This window comes from Haemorhous mexicanus, chromosome 9 (assembly GCF_027477595.1).
Source record: "Haemorhous mexicanus isolate bHaeMex1 chromosome 9, bHaeMex1.pri, whole genome shotgun sequence".
NCBI lineage: Eukaryota > Metazoa > Chordata > Aves > Passeriformes > Fringillidae > Haemorhous > Haemorhous mexicanus.
In genome coordinates this window covers 901501-922377 of record NC_082349.1, presented here as the reverse complement: position 1 = coordinate 922377, position 20877 = coordinate 901501, and the positions used below count along the sequence as shown (strand labels likewise).

At 53.9% G+C, this 20877-nt stretch overlaps 1 protein-coding gene across 2 annotated transcripts in view; it reads right to left on the bottom strand.

Moving 5' to 3' along the window:
- The window catches only part of NEGR1 (neuronal growth regulator 1), a 196562-nt gene that overhangs the window by 97215 nt on the left and 78470 nt on the right, over positions 1-20877 (bottom strand). For both annotated transcript variants that reach the window (XM_059853533.1, XM_059853534.1), the window contains exon 2: positions 12245-12477. In XM_059853533.1, coding sequence (XP_059709516.1) covers positions 12245-12477 — 233 coding nt within the window. The remainder of the gene's footprint in view (positions 1-12244; positions 12478-20877) is intronic.

Genomic DNA, 20877 nt, shown 5'->3' with positions numbered 1-20877 from the left:
TGCTCTGGGAATTCCATCCCAGGGCCTGCCTGCCCAGGGAAGGGATGTCACAATCACATCATTCCCAAAAAATCCCCCCAGACAAGAAAGGCAGTGAAAACACGTCCGTGAGGAAGTGGAAACCACACAGCACATACACATTTCCACAGGATCTCAGGGATGTCAGGACGTGTGCTGGAGGCTCATTCCCACCCCGTGAGTGAGCAGGAGCAGCTTGTTTCCATGGATCAGGGGGAGTTTTGAGCAGGAATGTTTTCTTGCTCCTGAAGGGCTCTGGGTACCTGTGCTGAGCAGGCTATGAAGGAAATGATTTGCCACAGCTCTCAAACCCCAAACCTGGGCCGAGGAGAGTTCAGTCAGAGACTGCTGTTATCACATCCAGCCATTTGGGAATATTTATGGGCAAAATATTTGGGCGTGCTAACTACTTCCAATTCAGTGGGAGCACAAAACAAAGGCTCTGCTTTGAAGTGTTTGGAACAGAAAGACTTTAAACCAACCCTTTCACTGTGTAATGGAACGCTTGTGTTAATTATAATTCCTTTTGCCAGGATCTGTTTTACATAACAAAGCTAATCTGCCAACTATTAAGGAAATTTCCCCATTTTCTCTTAGAGATGATAGAAGGGGAAATAATATCATATTTTAAATGCAAAGTGGGGATGATTAAAATTTCAGTCTAAATAAAATAAGAACATTTCTGAATCCTAGAGACAACAAAACAAGTAATCCACGGGGGTCAACAGAATAACGCACTTACAATTCTCTACTTGAGCCTTTGGTATTACAAAGCTTTTTATAAGTAAGCAATTTTTAGCTGTTTATTCTGCTCCCTGTAATGTCTTCAGCACCGCTGGCCTTGAGGCAGGTTTGGAATCAGAGGCTTAGGAACGCTCTGGTTTTATCCAGCTCCTGAAGTGCCTCTTTATCCATTCAAATCTGCACACTCACATTCAAGTTCACGTCCCTCTCGTGAGATTTCTCTTTAATCCTTCCCTTATAAATGAACATATTAACCTGAAGGGAGAAATGTTTAAAACATCGGGTGGAAAAAAAAAAAAAAAGGGAAAAAAAAAAAGGAAAAAAAAAGGAAAAAAAAAAGGATGCCAAAACCCACAGTAAAAGAGGAGACTCTGTGCGTGCATCTCCTTGAGCACAGCATTCAAAACTCACCCATGGGGCTGAGCCGTGCTGCCTGCACCAATTCCCGAGCTTTTATCTGAATAGCTGGGATAAAAGACCTGTGATAAGTGGGTACAATGGGAGCTGGAGTCCCATTTTGGGATTGTATTACTAATCAATGCTGTGTGGTTTGATTCTGCTGTCGTTTCCTCGTCTGGAGCTAAAGATCTTGTACTATTTATTATCCTGGTTCCTGCCTCACCAGTGACACCGTGCAGGAAATGGAGCCCCAGTAATTTCAGTCTCAGGGCTTGCTTTGTCTGGCTCCTGTGAGGAAACTCCTCAGAACCTCTCCCTGCAAGGTCTGCTCCCAGAAACCGGCACGGAATGTTACAGGGCTGGCACAGAAGGAAACAGCATCAGTCTCAGGCACCCAGCAAAAGGCAGAGAAAACCAGGGAGTCACGGGGTCCTTCAGGTTGGAAAAGCCCTCCCAGACCACGGAGTCCAGCTGCTCCTTGCACTGCCAAGGGCACCTGACCACGTCCCCAGGTGCCACACGCACACAGCGCTGGAACCCCTCCTGGCACGGGCACTCAGCCCTGCCTGGGCAGCTGTGCCAGGGCTGGACAGCCCTTCCTTCCAGGCAGAACCTCTGATCACCAGCTCCTGGGGCTGGGAATGCAGGGTGTGGCTGGGCTGTGTGTTCTGTCCCCATCTGTCACAGCTGGGGCAGTTCTCTCTGTCCATGGGGCAGTTCTCTTTATCTCTCCCAATCCAATCCTCCCTCCAGGAGATCTCTGCTGTCCATGGGCCATTAATTATTAATTATCCTCTGTCCATGGCCACTGAGTGTCCCTGCAGGGCTGATCAAATTCCACCATCCCATGGGAGATGCTCCGCCCAGGGGAGGAACCAAGCATTCCTACCTGGATCCAATCTGCCCTGGGAACAGCCCAGCAGCCTTTGCCCACTGCATTCCCAGAGGAGCAGCTTTCTGCTGCCCTGCATTCCCAGAGGGAGAGCAGGCCCATCTCCAGCAGCCCTGGAGCTGCAGAGGAAAACTCCCCCCTTGTGCAGGATCCCTGCTCCAGCAGAACCACAGCTGGCACTGCAGGAGGGCTGAGCCCCCCTGGGATGGGACTGTGCCACCAGCCTGAGCCCCCCTGGGATGGGACTGTGCCCCCACCCTGAGCCCCCCTGGGATGGGACTGTGCCACCACCCTGAGCCCCCCTGGGATGGGACTGTGCCACCTCCCTGAGCCCCCCTGGGATGGGACTGTGCCACCACCCTGGGATGGGACTGTGCCACCACCCTGAGCCCCCCTGGGATGGGACTGTGCCACCACCCTGAGCCCCCTGGGATGGGACTGTGCCACCACCCTGACACACAGGGGCTCAGCTCCTGCTCTGACTCTGCCAGGGGTTTGTTTTGTATTGCTGCATTTTCATTTGATTTTTAATTTTTCTGGTAAAGAACTGTTATTCCCATTCCCATATCTTTGCCTGAGAGCCCCTTAATTTCAGAATTACAACAATTTGGAGGGAGGGGGTTTCCATTTGCCATTTCAGGGGAGGCTCCTGCCCTCCTCAGCAGACACCTGGCTGTTCCAGCCAGGACATCAACTCAAACCTGCCCTGGCCCAGCCTGGAGCCCTTTCCCCCTGTCCTGTCCCTGTTCCCTGGGCTCAGAGCCTGTCCCCTCCTGTGTCCCTGCACCCCTGCCAGGGAAGGGAGCCATGGGATTTGCTGCCCTGGAATCTTTGGGTGGACAACTGAAGTTTTCTTCACACCTCTAGGAAAGCTGTACAATCAAAGATCTCTCCTTCAAATGGAGATTTTCCAGGCAGGAAACATTCAATCCCAATCCTTTAAAGCTGCCTGTCAAATTCCTCACAATTCAATCCTACGGGATGAAGCTGCCACTTCACTTCTCAGTTGTTTTTTCAGTCGTCTCCAGAAGTTTTCCTAAATTAGCTCCATACATTCTTTTTAAAGACAGGCATTTGGTTCTGCTCCTTCCAACTGGTGGATTTGGCTGCTTGCAAATATCAGATATTGCCATCATCCTCCCTTCACCCTTCCTTAGGCTGCGGAATGGAGAGGAAGCCGTGGGGGTTTGGGAATAAGGAGTGTGAGCAGAACACAAGGGAACATTCCTGGTTTGTGGAGTGAGAGGAGAGGAGCTGAGCCACAGCCATCCCCACCCTGGTGGCTCTCCAGAGCCACAAACCCAGCACAGAGCACTCTGAACATTTTCCTTCTCTGAGTTACCAGCCCATCAGTCCAAGGGGGTTTGGGAATAAGGAGTGTGAGCAGAACACAAGGGAACATTCCTGGTGTGGGGAGTGAGAGGAGAGGAGCTGATCCACAGCCATCCCCACCCTGGTGTCTCTCCAGAGCCACAAACCCAGCACAGAGCACTCTGAACATTTTCCTTCTCTGAGTTCCCAGCTCATCAGTCCAAGGGGGTTTGGGAATAAGGAGTGTGAGCAGAACATTTTCCTTCTCCGAGTTCCCAGCTCATCAGTCCAAGGGGGTTTGGGAATAAGGAGTGTGAGCAGAACACGAGGGAACATTCCTGGTTTGTGGGGAGTGAGAGGAGAGGAGCTGAGCCACAGCCATCCCCACCCTGGTGTCTCTCCAGAGCCACAAACCCAGCACAGAGCACTGAACATTTTCCTTCTCCGAGTTCCCAGCTCATCAGTCCAAGGGGATTTGGGAATAAGGAGTGTGAGCAGAACATTTTCCATCTCTGAGTTCCCAGCTCATCAGTCCAAGGGGGTTTGGGAATAAGGAGTGTGAGCAGAACACGAGGGAACGTTCCTGGTGTGGGGAGTGAGAGGAGAGGAGCTGAGCCACAGCCATCCCCACCCTGGTGTCTCTCCAGAGCCACAAACCCAGCACAGAGCACTGAACATTTTCCTTCTCCGAGTTCCCAGCTCATCAGTCCAAGGGGGTTTGGGAATAAGGAGTGTGAGCAGAACATGAGGGAACGCTCCTGGTTTGTGGGGTGAGAGGAGGGGAGCTGAGCCACAGCCATCCCCACCCTGGTGGCTCTCCAGAGCCACAAACCCAGCACAGAGCACTGAACATTTTCCTTCTCTGAGTTCCCAGCTCATCAGTCCAAGGGGATTTGGGAATAAGAAGTGTGAGCAGAACATTTTCCTTCTCTGAGTTCCCAGCTCATCAGTCCAAGGGGGTTTGGCAATAAGAAGTGTGAGCAGAACATTTTCCATCTCTGAGTTCCCAGCTCATCAGTCCAAGGGGGTTTGGGAATAAGGAGTGTGAGCAGAACATGAGGGAACGTTCCTGGTTTGTGGAGTGAGAGGAGAGGAGCTGAGCCACAGCCATCCCCACCCTGGTGGCTCTCCAGAGTCACAAACCCAGCACAGAGCACTGAACATTTTCCTTCTCTGAGTTCCCAGCTCATCAGTCCAAGCCAAGATGTGCCACGGAGTAAATCCCAGTGGAAGAAAGGCAGGCTCACACTCTGAGGTGGGGTTTAGAGAGAGGATGCACTGCTATGGTTTCCAGTTTCAGAAATCACCTTTGCAATGCACAGCTCTGTCCCCAGCCCCTCCTTCCCAGCTGAGGGGCTGGACTGAGGGTCCTGTGCACTCCCAGAACCTTCCAGGACACTGCTCCCTGTTTTCCAGCACAGCCTCTGAGCCCAGTGTCCATTTTCCCTGGCTCAGTCCCAGGCTGTAAAAGTGCTTCAGGCTGGTGCATTTCTCCTCTTTCCCCTGCATTTCCCAAGGAGCTCCTTGGCCCTCTCCTGTGTCTGGTTTATGCAGGAGCTGCTCAGCAGAGTGGGGCACTGGCAGGGAGGCTGCCACACCTGAGCTCCTGCAGCAGCCCCTGGCACCAGCAGCATAAATCAGGGCAACAATCCCTGCACTGCTCAGGTAACAATCCCATCATCTCCCAGGCTGACAGCAGTTTAAAAGCAGGGGCAGACAAGCTCCCTGCACAGCCCTTCCCTGTGCTGGGAGAGGAGCAGCAGCACGGGCTGCAGGTGCCAGGGGTCTGCTCCACCATGTGGGAGCTCAGCACATCACTCCTGATGTCCAGAGCTACCCAGAGAACCCTTGGGGGGCTCGGGAGTCCTGGAATGTTGCCAAAAGCACTTGGTGGCTTGATTTTGATCCATCTAGAGATGTGCCACCGATGTATGAGGAAATGGAACCTGTGAGAATCACTCGGGTGTGAATGGTGAAGGGAAGGTATCATTATAGGGTGAATCACAAATTTTGGGGTTTCGGTACAGGGGGGTTGCAGAGACAAGATAGAAGAATCAGGGTGTGCCACCAGGCTTTTCCTTCTTCTTCCTGTCTTCCATCTTCTGGGGTGGTGTTGGCACTTGTGGACTGGTCTGGGATGAGAGTGTAGTTAGTAACGAAGATGATAGGTATTGGGGACAAAAGGTAAATATGATATACGTAGTTTTTGTTATAAAAGATGCGGCCGCCTTGGGGGTGGGCAGAGTGCCTTTGGCTGCCGTGCTGGTCAGATCCTTCAGGCAGAGAAAGGACTTTATAGATAAGAAATAATAAACAATTCTGAAGACCGAAAAAACCTAGCATCCAGACTCATCCTTTGAAGCCCAGCGTGCAAGAACCATCCTGAGCATGTCTGGGGGCAGAGACAGACAGCCGACCCCAGACCACCACAGGAAGGCAAAGACCAGCCCAGCCCCGGGATCAGCTCCCCCAGCAGCAGCCACGGGAATGGGGTGTGAGGTGTGCAGCTCCTCTCTCTGCAGCTATTCCACCAAAGCCCTCTGCTCCTTCTGCCCTGCCCCAGCTGCAGCTTCCCCTGTGCCTGGCCCAGCCTCACTCCTGCCACTGGAGCTTCTTCAGAGAGAAAGGGAAGTGTGGGAAGAGGCTGACACAGAAAAATGAAAAGTGGAGCATTTAAAGCAGCCCCCTAAAGAACAGGCCCTGTATTAATGGCATTTTGTACTGGTTATTGTAGAATCACAGAATGGTCTGGGCTGGAAGGGACCTGAAATCCCACCCAGTGCCACCCTGCCATGGCAGGGACACCTCCCACTGTGCCAGGTGCTCCAGCCCCAGTGTCCAGCCTGGCCTTGGGCACTGCCAGGGATCCAGGGCAGCCCCAGCTGCTCTGGGAATTCCATCCCAGCCCCTCCCCACCCTGCCAGGAACAATTCCCAATTCCCACTCTCCCATCCAGCCCTGCCCTCTGGCAGTGGGAGCCATTCCCTGGGTCCTGTCCCTCCATCCCTTGTCCCCAGTCCCTCTCCAGCTCTCCTGGAGCCCCTCCAGGCCCTGCCAGGGGCTCTGAGCTCTCCCTGGATCCTTCTCCTCCCCACGACTGAGCAACCTCACAGAACAAATTTCAATGCTGCTGCTTTTAACTGCAAATACATAAAACCATGAATCCCTGGAGGCCCTGAGCCTGGAGTCAGGTTTTTGTTCCCTTAAAGGAGGGCTGGACTCTGGAGTTGCTCACGGACCTCGTTCAGAGCCGCGGCCACAGCGGCACCCCCAGACAGGGACCCTGCAGGCAGCTCTCACTCCTCAGCAAAGCTGGGCATTCAGCCCACTCCCACCTGCCCCACCTTTCCAACGCTGACTGGACTTGACACAAGGTTTTTACCCCTCTCTGGTGTCTCCAGCAGGAGGTTTGGCGTGTCAGGAGCCATTGGCTGCAGTCAGGCTAAGAGGGCACGCCAGGGGATGTTCCACGAGTCCTTTTGGCTCATCCCCTTTCCTCCCCAGGCTGGTTGTGTAGGAATGGTTCTCACACGTGGACCCCTCTAATTCCTACAAGTCCTGCCATGCCACAGCTGGACTCCAAAATGCCTTTGCAGTGTCTTCTCCTCAGCTTTATAGGAACAGAAGGGAAGGACACCTGGAGATTTTGGAACCTCATCTGGGGGAAGTCAGTGGGTTTGCTCCTCCTCAGCAAGACTTCATCGAGCATTAAATGTTTAGATTTAAATCCAGGACATTCCAGACCACCAGGTGGGATGGTTTTCAGATCCTCTTTCCAGTCTGGGGGTGAGGAAGAGGATGCTCTGAGGAAGGGCTGCAGAGGTCATGTCCAATGTTCTCCAGAGCCGTTTAATTTCCTGTGGTATCACCTCTCCAAGCAAAAGCTGCCCTTTCAGGCAGGGGTGCCTTTATTTCCCCCATCAACTGATGGGCTGGAGCTAAGGAAGAGGGAGTAGCAGAAATGCAGTGGGAAAACTGGGATAAATCCCAGCAACCAGAGAGTTCAGGGACAGGCAGCAGAGCTCAGGGGAGCTCTCCCTGCTGGCTCAGGGTGCAGAGCTCCAGCAGCCCTGGATGAGGATGAGGAGGCAGTGACAGCAGGATGATCACTGCCTCAGGGCAGCCCCAGAGCCTCTCCTGGGAAAGGGACATTCCCAGAGGGTGGTGGAGCCCTGGGCCAGCACAGTGGGTACCTCATGGAGCCCAGCCCTGGAGAGGGCCCTTCACCCAATGTTACAGCTTCAATTCCCACCAGTCCCTTCCTAAACAAACTTCTGGGGAGGTGTTCCAATGAGAGTGCCCCTGGATGAACAAGTGTCCTTTGAAAAGGCTGTAACAGTTTAAAAGAGCCCAAGAGGTGCTGGTGGCACCAAGCCCTGCGGGTGGCTCCGCTGTGACACCATCCTGCAGCAATTCCTGGCAAAGCAGCAGGTTTCACCTGGATCCCACCAGAGCCCAGGGCACAGAGCAGGCCCAGCCACCACCCCTGGCTCATTCCCACCCTTCCCACAACTCCATAACCCCTGTCCTTCAGAACGCTTTGGGATCCTTCCCAGCTGGCTGGCTCTGTTCCACTGAGGGAGGTGGATTGTTCTTTTCTTCATCCTGAGCATTTTTTTGGGGGGGATGGTTTATTTTTTAGCTTTATCCCACATTTTTTCCTCCTCCTGTGCCGGGCATTGCCACGTAACACAAGAAGTTCCTGAAAGAGCCTCTGGACTCTGCTGAGGGCACCTTTAGCCAGACTCTCACGGGTCACCAACCATGCCACTGCACTCAGTTCCCTGGAACAGCACCAAAACGATCCCTTTGTGCCCACTGTCCCCTGCCTGCAGATCCAGAGGGTGGAGATCTCAGGCTGGCAATGGAAATTCGGCTGCAGCCGTGACTAAAGCACCTCCGAGGAGGCAGAATGATGAGCTGCAGATGAGAGCAGCCCTGCTCCACCCCAGATCAAACAGCCTGGTTTCCATCCCTGCCAGCGAGCTCACCTCCCAAGCCAACCCTCCCTGCGCCCCGAGCGCGGCGGAGCGGGGAGGAACCCTCGGGTATTTCAGAGTGGGAGAGCCCCCGCAGCCCCGGCAGGGAGGGACACGTGTGGGAGGAATTCAGTGAATGGATGAGGAGCTCAGATCCCGGGGGAGCACTGGGATCAGTCACTGCTGGCTCCCTAAAGGCAGCGGGAGCAGGAGGCAATGCAAGGCCAGGATGCTGCTGGTGGCGCAGGGACAGGCACCCTTCGGGGGTCTCTATCACACAGCAGGAAACAAAAAAACATTTCCCCCCCAGAAATGCTTTTCCAAGTCTTTTTCTCCCAGTGCTGAGCAGGGACAAGATGATAACAGCGGCTGGCACCAGCAAGTTAATTTTATAAAGGAAACTGACACCCTGCTCGAGCGCTGGCAATTTAAAAGAGTAATGGATTGTCAGTTTTAGCTGGGAAGTGGTTGCTAGATGATTTTAAAGTCTTTTGCATATTTATTTTGTCCCACTTTAAATAAATTTGGGGAAGATTTATCTCGTTAGCTTCAAATGCAAGTCCCTCTTGGCCCGGCTGAGGAAACAAATTAGACTTTGCAAACATTGCAAAGACTAAATCAATACATTAATATTTAGGGGACATTAAGGGGGTTTATTAAACAGAAAAAGGGCCTAGAGTATTACTTTGGGAACATTATACATGTTTAAATAAAAACCCGAGGTTGTGGTTCCTGACTGAATCTCTCAAAGGCATTTCCATGGATAACTGAATTATTTACAGCTCCATGTCGGGAGCAGATTCCTGCAGGGGAGAGGGAGCTGGGAGGGCAGCACGGAGCTGGGCTGGGGCTGGGGCTGTCCCTGGCTGCCCTGCTGGGCTGGGCTGGTGAGGAGGAGCTGCCAGGGGAGGCTGGCAGCAGGGTTTGTGTCCCTGGCTGCCTGGGCTGGGCTCTGGCACTGCTGGGAGCAGGCTGCTGTGGGGTGGGGATGGCAGAGAGCACAGGGGAGGGCAGCAGGCATGGGGGCACCTGGGGACAGGGCTGGGGCTGGGCCCTGCACCTGTGCAGTGACCTGTGCCAGCTGTGCACCCCAGCATCCACACCTGGCCCCAAAAGCCCTGGGATTCGTTTGGGGCTGGGGTCCTTCTGAGCCCTGCCCTGTGTCCCTGCTGTCCCTTTTGGGGCTGGGGTCTATCTGAGCCCTGTTCTGTGACCCTTTTGGGGCTGGGGTCCCTCTGAGCCCTGCCCCGTGTCCCTGCTGTCCCTTTTGGGGCTGGGGTCCCTCTGAGCCCTGCCCCATGTCCCTGCTGTCCCTTTTGGGGCTGGGGTCTATCTGAGCCCTGTTCTGTGACCCTTTTGGGGCTGGGGTCTCTCTGAGCCCTGCTCTGTGTCCCTTTTGGGGCTGGGGTCCCTCTGAGCCCTGCTCTGTGTCCCTTTTGGGGCTGGGGTCCCTCTGAGCCCTGCTCTGTGTCCCTTTTGGGGCTGGGGTCCCTCTGAGCCCTGCTCTGTGTCTCTTTTGGGGCTGGGGTCCCTCTGAGCCCTGCTCTGTGTCCCTTTTGGGGCTGGGGTCCCTCTGAGCCCTGCCCCGTGTCCCTGTTTGGGGCTGGGGTCCCTCTGAGCCCTGCTCTGTGTCCCTTTTGGGGCTGGGGTCTGTCTGAGCCCTGCCCCGTGTCCTGCACTCCCCTGGCCCCAGCGTGCCCAGTGCAGGAGCCTCTGTCACCCCCCGAGGGACAGGGACACTGGGGCTGTCCCCCAGCCCCGACCCCTCCCAGGGACCCTGGCCGAGGTGGCTGCAGCCCTTGGCACACTGAGGGAAAACAGCTCGAGGGCAGTTTTGGCTTTGGCAGAATAAATGTCAGACTGGAGCTGGCAGAAAGCAGAACCTTTTGGAGAAAAATTGTGAGCAGCAGAGTGTGGCCAGGGGAAATTTGGGTTTTTGCCTTGCTGTGACAAACATCTGATTTTTAAATCATCTGCAGCTCGTGACTTTGCAGATCCAGCATCTGGCACTGAGGGAGATCGAATTGATTACAAACTGCTGCCATTGAAACTTTCAATTAATTATTTCAGAATTCTCCCTTCTTTTTAATAAGGTCACTGAAATTAAGTTAACCTGGTTATCTTCCTCTCTTTCATGTGGTTTTCCTTCACAGATGTAAATGTGGGCTGAAGACACGAGTTCTATTTTCTTTTTCATCAGACACCTCAGTTAATTTCCCTGCTACAAAAGGAGTAACTGCAGTGAGCAGCACTGACCAAGCCCGTACCTGCCGGTGTCCTCCAGGTGCTGTGCTGGCTTTGGGGCAGGGATTTGGGAGCCCAAACCCCCCCTCAGCTCTGCAGAGATCCCTGTGGGCAGTGGGCAAAGCCCCCTGGGTCTGGGGGCTCTGAGAGGGGCAGGGCAGAGGCTCCTGGCACACCTGCAGGGATGGGCACTCCAGCCCTCCCTGGGCAGTGCCAGTCCCTGAGCCCCTTTCCATGGGGAAATTCCTGCTGTGCCCACCCTGAGCTGCCCTGGCCCAGCCTGAGGCTGTTCCCTCTCCTCCTGTCCCTGTCCCTGTGTCCCTGCACGTGCCCCAGACCGAGCCTGAGCATCCTGAGCCCTCTCACCAGGGTCACAAAAATGACTCCACGATATTTTAGTAAAGCACCCACGCCGAGCTCAGAGCTCCAGCCCAACATTCCTGCAGGATTCCTGCAGGATCCCCGTGCCTAAGGACAGCTGCTGTGGGAGGTGGCTCACCCCATTGTTTCCAAGGGATTTCCATGTGCCACATGGATTAATAGGGATTGCCAGTTCAATTCTTCTCCTCTGTATTCATTGCTTTATTACTCATAAAAATGCAAAAGAAAATGTTAATGATGATTGCACCAAAGACTAATAAGTTAAAGCCTTAGGTTATACTTTGCATTTCTGAAGATATAAATGCAATTGCTTAATAATTATGCATATTTTTAACTATTGAGTTATTATTTCTCTATATGCTGGTAGTTAGCCTAATTAATTTTAAGCTCCTGTTGATGTATTTTATACACGCAATTAATTTCCAACTTGTTTTTTTAGCCCTTGCATGGGGGCATTAATTATTAGGAAGACAATCAAAACCAAGAATTGTTCACCCTGGAACAATACAATAAATATTAAATCCATGTGAAAAGTGACACCAGAGCTCTGCAGTTAAGGGAAGGGAAAGGAGAAGGAGAAGGAGAAGGAGAAGGAGAAGGAGAAGGAGAAGGAGAAGGAGAAGGAGAAGGAGAAGGAGAAGGAGAAGGAGAAGGAGAAGGAGAAGGAGAAGGAGAGGAGAGGAGAGGAGAGGAGAGGAGAGGAGAGGAGAGGAGAGGAGAGGAGAGGAGAGGAGAGGAGAGGAGAGGAGAGGAAAAAGGAGAGGAAAAAGGAGAGGAAAAAGGAAAGGAAAAAGGAAAGGAAAAAGGAAAGGAAAAAGGAAAGGGACTCTGAAGGGGTTGCAGTTTGCCATGCCATGTCGCCACATTTCTCCTCACAGAGAAAAGCAAGGCACAATTCTTCCCAAGAATATTTCTGGGTTTCACATTCTCTGAACCTCAGAGAAAGGAAAAACAATTCTTATCTCATTTGCTGTGCCTGTGCTGTGCCACAGTAGAATGCAGTATGGAGATTGTTTACCCAGAGTGTTGGTGTTTTGGGTCCTTGGCCTGTCAGGGCCAGGTGTGTGTGTGTGTGTGGGGACTGTGGGCTGACAGTCACAGGATCCTGTGCAGTGTGTGCAGAGCTGAGTGCTTGGCAGACTCAGTTTAGATGTAATGCAATACAGTGTAACATAATATAGAACAATATAGTATAACAAGGTAATTAATTGAAAAAAACCCCAAAACCAACAAAACCCCCCCAAAAGCCCACAACTGCAGGGCTGTGCCGGCCTACCTTGCACGGTGAGGTGCACCTGCATGGTCCTGGGCGTGTGCTGGGTCTGCACGGAGCAGGTGTAGGGGCCATCATCCGTCACGTCCACGTCCTGGATCTGCAGGCTGTACTCCCTGCGGTTGGCCGTGGCGATGGACACGCGCGGGTCCACCGACCACTTGTCGCTGCCCGCGAAGATGATGCTGGAGCGGTTCAGCCAGGCCCCCTTGGAGGCTCCATCTTCCAGGTAACACCTGGGGAAAAGGGAAACCCTGAGCGTGGGGCTGGGGGCTGCGCGGCGCCGCTGGCGGCTGCGCTCGGGCTGAGCACGGCTGGGGTTTGCCAGGGCTGAGCTCTCACCAGGAATGGCTTGGTAACTCAGAGCCAGCCTGACCCCCAAAGCCCAGCTCAAGCACAGGAGCCACAGGTGTGTCTGTCTGCCCTGTTCTTCCTGCCCTGCTCTCCTCCTGGAGTGCTGCGAGGAAAGCCTCAGTTGTTTCTCAGCCCTTTGTCCTGCAGCCTCAGCCCAGAGGGTCAGCAGCAGCCTGTGCTCCACGGAAAATTCCTGCCCCGTTCTGAGGCACAGCCCCCTCGTGCTGCTGAGCTCAGCAACCAAGGGACTTTTCCAGGAAAAACTGTCTGGACATCAGAGAACCCAAACCAGCTTCTTTTCAGAGGGTGCACAGAACCCCAGAACCTCCCAGTGCCAGGTGGGAAGGGACCTGGCAGCCCATCCCATTATCCCATCCCATTATCCCATCCCATTATCCCATCCCATTATCCCATTATCCCATCCCATCATCCCTTCATTCCATCCTGGGAGCTCCTCTCCCTGGGGGGCTGCAGTGAGGGGTTCCCAGGACAGGGAGGAGAGTTAGGAGCAGCTTTATTCCACGGGCTGCAGGAGGAGCCTGAGCCTGCCTGAGGGGTGGAGGATGTCTAAGCCTGGCTCAAGAGCACCGTGCTCCGTTTTCCAGAGGCAGCACGTGGGAAAAGGCAGAGCAGCCAGGGGAAAAAGAGGCTCAGGAAAAGCTGCAGGGGCTCGGGGCTGAGAGCAGGGAGCTGCAGAGCCAGGAGCCATCGGGAAGTGATGCTGTGGCACCGGGAAATTGCATTTCTCTCCACAAGTTAACGACTCTTTGGGAAATGTGGAGAATGAATTAGGCAAATTTTAGACTCACCCTCATGCCCACCTTGGAATTTAAGGCTTTGAAACAGTTTTAAAAGCTGAAGGAAGGTAGGAAGGAGGATAATACAAAGTGCAACAGACTAATGGGCCATTTTTATTTCATAAAGAGCTTTCTACATGAAGGAAATCCAAGAGAAGAAGGGAATGCAATAGAGCTCATCCCTTTGATGAAACATTAAAATAGCACAACCAGAGAAACTGGAGGGAGAAAATGGTGATTTGGTGGCTTAAGCATCTGGCAGCATTGTTTAAGTAGAAAATGACATTCCATTCAGGAATAAGGAACTGGAAACATCAGGCTGAAATGGTTCAGAAACAAAGCAGGAGAATAACCATTCATTTAATTAATGATCTCAACACTAAATCTGAAAGGGTTCTCAGGGATAAAATATCCCCATTTACAGAGCAGAGAATTGGGATGCCACCGGGAAGTGGCACTTTGAGGTTGGGATCCCTGCAGGAGGAGTTGTGTAGGGTCTGGTCCCATCCAGGGAAAGCAAGGAGCCTCTTTCAAAGTCCTGAGAACATTTTGAACTCGATTCTAACGAACAGCAGGGTGGGAGAGGCAGAGAAAGCCCCAATTCACGGAGGTTTTCTAGCACGTGTTCCTTTCCCACTGCTTTCTGCAGCAGCTGGATGCAGTCCATGCAACACAGCTGAGCAGCCTGGGCTCAGGGAGCTGTCCCTGCCCGGGGCTGGGCTGCAGTGACAGCAGATCTAAGGTCCCCCCACCCCAAACCACTCAGGACTACAGGATTTACAAATCAGCATTTCTGCAGCTAGCCCGTGGTTCAGTGAGCATTTACCACTTCATTAACTTCACTCTCCCACTGTTTATTCACGCTCACACGTCCAAACCTTGGAAGGAAGCCTTAGCACTGTGAATTCTTCCCCAAGGAGGGAAAAGCAGCCTCCTCCTCCTCCTCCTCTCCCAGCACAAAAACCCTGCTCCACCAACTCCCTGCTCTCTGCATGGCTCACCAGAAAAAAATATCAGAAAAGAATTCACAGAATCACTGGGGCTGGAAAAGACCTCCAAGATCTCAGGGTGGGATGGGCTGGGCTTGGAGGTCCTTCCCAAGGCCATCCACCCTAGGACACCCCCAGACCAGCTCCTGGAGAGCCCACAGCACCTGGAACACCCACAGCTCCTGGGGCACCCAGGGCTCGCTCCTGGAGCCCCCACAGCTCCTGGAGCACCCACAGCTCCTGGAGAACCCACAGCTCCTGCAGCACCCACAGCTCCTGCAGCACCCACAGCTCCTGGAGCACCCAGGGCTCCTGCAGCACCCAGGGCTCCTGGAGCACCCAGGGCTCCTGGAGCACCCAGGGCTCCTGGAGAGCCCACAGATCCTGGAGAGCCCACAGCTCCTGGAGCACCCACAGCTCCTGCAGCACCCACAGCTCCTGGAGCACCCAGGGCTCCTGCAGCACCCACATGTCCTGGAGCACCCACAGCTCCTGGAGAATCCACAGCTCCTGGAACACCCACGGCTCCTGCAGCACCCACGGCTCCTGGAGCACCCACACGTCCTGGAGCACCCAGGGCTCCTGGAGAGCCCACAGCTCCTGGAGCACCCACAGCTCCTGGAGCACCCACAGCTCCTGGAGCACCCAGGACTCCTGGAACACCCACAGCTCCTGGAGAACCCACAACTCCTGGAGCACCCACAGCTCCTGCAGCACCCACGGCTCCTGGAGAACCCACAGCTCCTGAAGCACCCACAGCTCCTGGAGCACCCACATGTCCTGGAACCCCCACACGTCCTGGAGCACCCACAGCTCCTGGAACACCCACAGCTCCTGGAGCACCCAGGGCTCCTGGAGAGCCCACAGCTCCTGGAGCACCCACAGCTCCTGGAACACCCACAGCTCCTGCAGCACCCACAGCTCCTGGAGAACCCACAGATCCTGGAGAATCCACAGCTCCTGGAACACCCATGGCTCCTGGAGCACCCACAGCTCCTGGAACACCCACAGCTCCTGCAGCACCCACGGCTCCTGGAGCACCCACGGCTCCTGCAGCACCCACAGCTCCTGCAGCACCCACAGCTCCTGGAGCACCCACGGCTCCTGGAGCACCCACAGCTCCTGGAGAACCCATAGCTCCTGCAGCACCCACAGCTCCTGGATCACCCACAGCTCCTGCAGCACCCACAGCTCCTGGAGCACCCACACGTCCTGGAGCACCCACAGCTCCTGCAGCACCCACAGCTCCTGGATCACCCACAGCTCCTGGAACACCCACGGCTCCTGGAGCACCCACAGCTCCTGCAGCACCCACGGCTCCTGGAACACCCACAGCTCCTGGGGCCCCCACAGCTCCTGGAGCACCCACAGCTCCTGCAGCACCCACGGCTCCTGGAACACCCACAGCTCCTGGAGCACCCACAGCTCCTGGAGCACCCACGGCTCCTGGAGCACCCACGGCTCCTGCAGCACCCACAGCTCCTGGAGCACCCAGGGCTCCTGGAGCACCCAGGGCTCTGTGGCTCAGAGCTGCTCTGGAGCTGCTGCCCAGTTGTGCTGAGCCCCCAGCAGGGTGGTTTCCAGCTCCAGCAGCAGCCAGTATCCTGTGCTTTCCCAGCACCCCCGCGGGATGTGGTGGATAAAGCACGGATTTACCCCACGGAAGCAGCAATCAAGTGATTCATCTCAGAAATGCTTTCCAAGCTCACAGATTTAATCCCTTGCTGTTTGCAAATCCCCTCCTGGCCCTGGAGCCCCCGTCCCTGCCCAGAGCTCTCCTGCAGGACACAGAGCACACCTCCTCCCACCGAGCCCCAGCCAGCACAGCCCGCACTGCGTTTCTGGGGGGAGCAGAAATAAGGGAAATCCAGGGTTTTTTACCGTTTAAGGGAAGGCTTTCCTTTCCCCCAAACCTTTACAATTCCCTGTGGAAGAGCAGCCTTTCCACACAGGGTTTGTGTGCCACTGTGGCAGGGCAGGGCTTCCAGCAGAGCATGAGCAGCTTTAACAAAAACAATAACAATAAAATCCTTCCTACAGCAATCCCCAGGAAATCATTCATTAACAGGATGACCAACAGCAAAAACTGCAAACACCAGAGGCCTTCCCTTGCTTTTCCCCTTTCCTCTCTTTTCCTAAATTCTGTTTATACTAGCACATCCCAGCAGCATTTCCTGCAATGTAATTTTCAAAATCTATGCATAGAACCAATTATTTTTAGCAATTAATATTAACACTGCAGCACAACTAAAGTAAGCATAACAGTCATTAAGTAAAAGTGACTTTTGCTCTTTTTACCTTGCCATGGCTTGGAAAAGTATTGATGAAACCATAGCTGAACTCAGCAGAGAATTCGTCTATATTTAAATTTGGAAGATTGGAAAAAAGCATAGTTTCTTTTTTAACTGATGATTGTAATGAGAAATTCCTCACACAACAAGCATAAAAAATAGATTTTAATGTTAACTGTCGTACACGGCTGAGGGCACTTTATTATTTTTCCAATCATTATTAATGGGGATGATCTTCTGTAATTTGTAAGTATGGAAAAATATAGTCTCACCCAGCTTCCCCCAAGTTTTTAATCCTCTTTTTTTAATGCCTCCCACTTTCCCAGCTCTCTAGTCTATTATTCCACCATAATTAAAACAGAGATCCATTAATCTTTGTAAAAAACAGCTTTTCCACTTGCTTAATTAAAACTGCACAGGGGCTCTGCTCCAGCAGCTTCCACGGGCTGGGGTCCCACCTGGCTGCCCTGAAGGACAGGAACTGCCTGGAATGGCCTGGAATGGCCTGGAACTGCCTGGAATGACCTGGAATGGCCTGGAATGGCCTGGAATGGCCTGGAACTGCCTGGAACTGCCTGGAATGTCCTGGAATGGCCTGGAACTGCCTGGAATGGCCTGGAACGGCCTGGAATGGCCTGGAATGGCCTGGAACTGCCTGGAATGGCCTGGAATGGCCTGGAACTGCCTGGAATGGCCTGGAACTGCCTGGAACGGCCTGGAATGGCCTGGAACTGCCTGGAATGGCCTGGAACTGCCTGGAATTGCCTGGGATTGCCTGGAATGACCTGGAATTGCCTGGAACTGCCTGGAACTCCCTGGAACTGCCTGGAATTTCCTGGAATGGCCTGGAACTGCCTGGAACTGCCTGGAATGTCCTGGAATGGCCTGGAATGGCCTGGAACTGCCTGGAATGGCCTGGAATGGCCTGGAATGGCCTGGAACTGCCTGGAATGGCCTGGAATGGCCTGGAACTGCCTGGAATGGCCTGGAATTGCCTGGGATTGCCTGGAACTGCCTGGAATTGCCTGGAACGGCCTGGAATGTTCCCCAGCCTGGTCCTGCTCCAGAAATCCCAGGAATGGGGAGATCCTGTGTCCAAGGGGCCTGGGCTGAAGCTGGAGGGTGCCTGGGCAGTGCTTGGGAGGAGAAAAATCTCAGATTTCTGCAAGGGTTTGGGTTGGGAAGGACCTCAGAGCCACCCCTGCCACGGCAGGGACACCTCCCACTGTCCCAGTGCCCAGCCTGGCCTTGGGCACTGCCAGGGATCCAGGGGCAGCCCCAGCTGCTCTGGGCACCTGTGCCAGGGCCTGCCCACCCTGCCAGGGAAGGATCTGTCCCTAATCTCCAGTCTAACCCTGCCCCCTTCAGTTTAAATTTATTTATGTTATTGATAATTTTGCTTTTGTGTTCAGAATTCACTTTCTCATACTGGCTGCAGCCCCAAGCCCGTAATTCTGCTCCTGAGTAATTAGCATCATTATCTCCCCCTGCTCCTGCAGCACTGCTCCCAGAGCCCAGGGATTGCTCAGATTCCCTGGGTGGGACAGGGGACACCAGCACAGGACACAGGACACTGGGCATCTCCAGCTGCTGGGCTCATGATCCCATCTGCCTTGAGATGCCCCGGGAAATCTGTCTGCAGATCACCAGGGATTAACCCCTCAGTCTGAACCTCTCCAAGCAGAGAACCAGCCCAATATTGGTAATTAGGAGCAGAAGTGTTTGTTCCTCTGCAGGATTTGAAATGCAGTTTTCCCTACAGCTGATGCCACCTGACCTTTAATCTTTGTGGTTCCACCCTCAGCACTGGCCAGCCCATCCAAACCAGGAGTTCCCACATTCCCAGGGTTCCCAATTCCCAGGGTTCCCAATTCCCAGGAGTTCCCACATTCCCAGGGTTCCTGCATTCCCAGGGGTTCCCACATTCCCAGGGGTTCCCACATTCCCAGGAGTTCCCACATTCCCAGGGGTTCCCAATTCCCAGGGGTTTCCCACATTCCCAGGGGTTTCCCACATTCCCAGGGGTTCCACATTCCCAGGGTTCCCGCATTCCCAGGGGTTCCCACATTCCCAGGGGCTTCCACATTCCCAGGCATTCCCACATTCCCAGGGACTCCCACATTCCCAGGGTTCCCAATTCCCAGGAGTTCCCACATTCCCAGGGGTTCCCACATTCCCAGGGGCTCCCACATTCCCAGGGGTTCCCACATTCCCAGGGTTCCCGCATTCCCAGGGGTTCCCAATTCCCAGGGGTTCCCAATTCCCAGGAGTTCCCACATTCCCAGGGTTCCCAATTCCCAGGGGTTCCCAATTCCCAGGAGTTCCCACATTCCCAGGGTTCCCACATTCCCAGGGTTCCCAATTCCCAGGGTTCCCAATTCCCAGGAGTTCCCACATTCCCAGGGTTCCCACATTCCCAGGGTTCCCACATTCCCAGGAGTTCCCACATTCCCAGGAGTTCTCACATTCCCAGGAGTTCTCACATTCCCAGGAGTTCCCACATTCCCAGGGTTCCCAATTCCCAGGAGTTCCCACATTCCCAGGGTTCCCACATTCCCAGGCATTCCCACATTCCCAGGGACTCCCACATTCCCAGGGTTCCCAATTCCCAGGAGTTCCCACATTCCCAGGGGCTCCCACATTCCCAGGGGCTCCCACATTCCCAGGGGTTCCCACATTCCCAGGGGTTCCCACATTCCCAGGGGCTCCCAATTCCCAGGAGTTCCCAATTCCCAGGGGTTCCCACATTCCCAGGGGTTCCCACATTCCCAGGGGTTCCCACTTCCCAGGGACTCCCACATTCCCAGGGGCCCCCAATTCCCAGGGGCCCCCAATTCCCAGGGGTTCCCAATTCCCAGGGGTTTCCTGGTACACCACCCCAGCCATGCCCTTAGTGGGTGTTTCCCTCCTGCCACCAGGAAATGGATTTTTCCCCATGGCAAGGACAGAGAAACAAACTCCTGCTGCCACAACTGCAATAAATTAATCTGGTTTGAATGACACAAAAATATCCCCCCTCTTCCACAGATGTATTTTCATACTAAAATGGACAAAACACTGCCGTGTGAAGCTCAGAATGTTTAGCCATTAATCACTTCCTTCATGGGATCCCGTATTATTTTCTGTTTGAAGGCTCAGCAATAATATCCCACCACTGCTGGTGTGAGAGCCTTGGCTTCAGCTTCAGAGAGCAACTCCCAAACTCATCACCTTGCTTGAAATACTAAAAAGGGTCTGGCTGCTGCTTTTGATATGTATCAGTTCCTGGAGATTTGTGGTAGAGAATCCCTGACTTCCAGAGATTACAAAGAAGACACTGCCAATGCAGAGCAGTAAGGAAACAATTCCCTCCAGCCCCTTCCCAGCTCCCTCAGGGACTCTCCAGCCCTTCCCAGCTCCTCAGGGACTCTCCAGCCCCTTCCCAGCTCCCTCAGGGACTCTCCAGCCCCTTCCCAGCTCCGTTCCCTGCCCTGGACACTCTCCAGCCCCTCGGGGTCAGGTTTGGTGAGAGGGGCCCAGCGCTGGACCCAGGATTTGAGGTGGGGTCTCAGCAGTGCCAGCCCAGCTGCAGGCAGAGCTGTGGCTGCTCCTGCTCCTCAGCAGAGCTGGGCTCCTCTCACCTCTTCTCTCCCAGGCTGCTGCTGCCCAGGCTCCGGGGATTTCTCAGTATTCCTGTTCTTCCCCATGTTCTCCCTGAAAGGGCTTTTTTCACTATCGAAGCTTAATGAAAAAAGGACCTTTCCAGGTGCAAACAGGTTGGGGTTTCAATCTCCTCATAATAATATCTGCAGTGTGAGTGGGGAGGACAGGCAGGAGGGAGATAATTGTGTGCTGGGCCACAATTAATGATCCTTTATTGGATCAGCCTTGACCTGGGACCCTTCCCCAAGCAGGCGATGCCAGCCCTGCCCCACAGCTCCTCCAGGCTGCTTTAAATAAAATAATAGAGTTAATGACAGAAACAAAACTACCTGGAGAGGTGCAATTCATCACGGCGTGTTCCACGCCATTATCTTAAAAACATCCAGTGTAGTAATCACTTGAAGGAGTGATAACACATAATTGTGTGTTCTCCAAAATTATAGGTGAATGGGAGTTGCAGCTAATGAGAGCCAAATAGCAGCTCAGGAGCTGCAGTGATTACAGCAGATGTGGTGATGAATGCATTTATTACCGGGCTATTGCAAAGCTTTTTATAGCAGAGA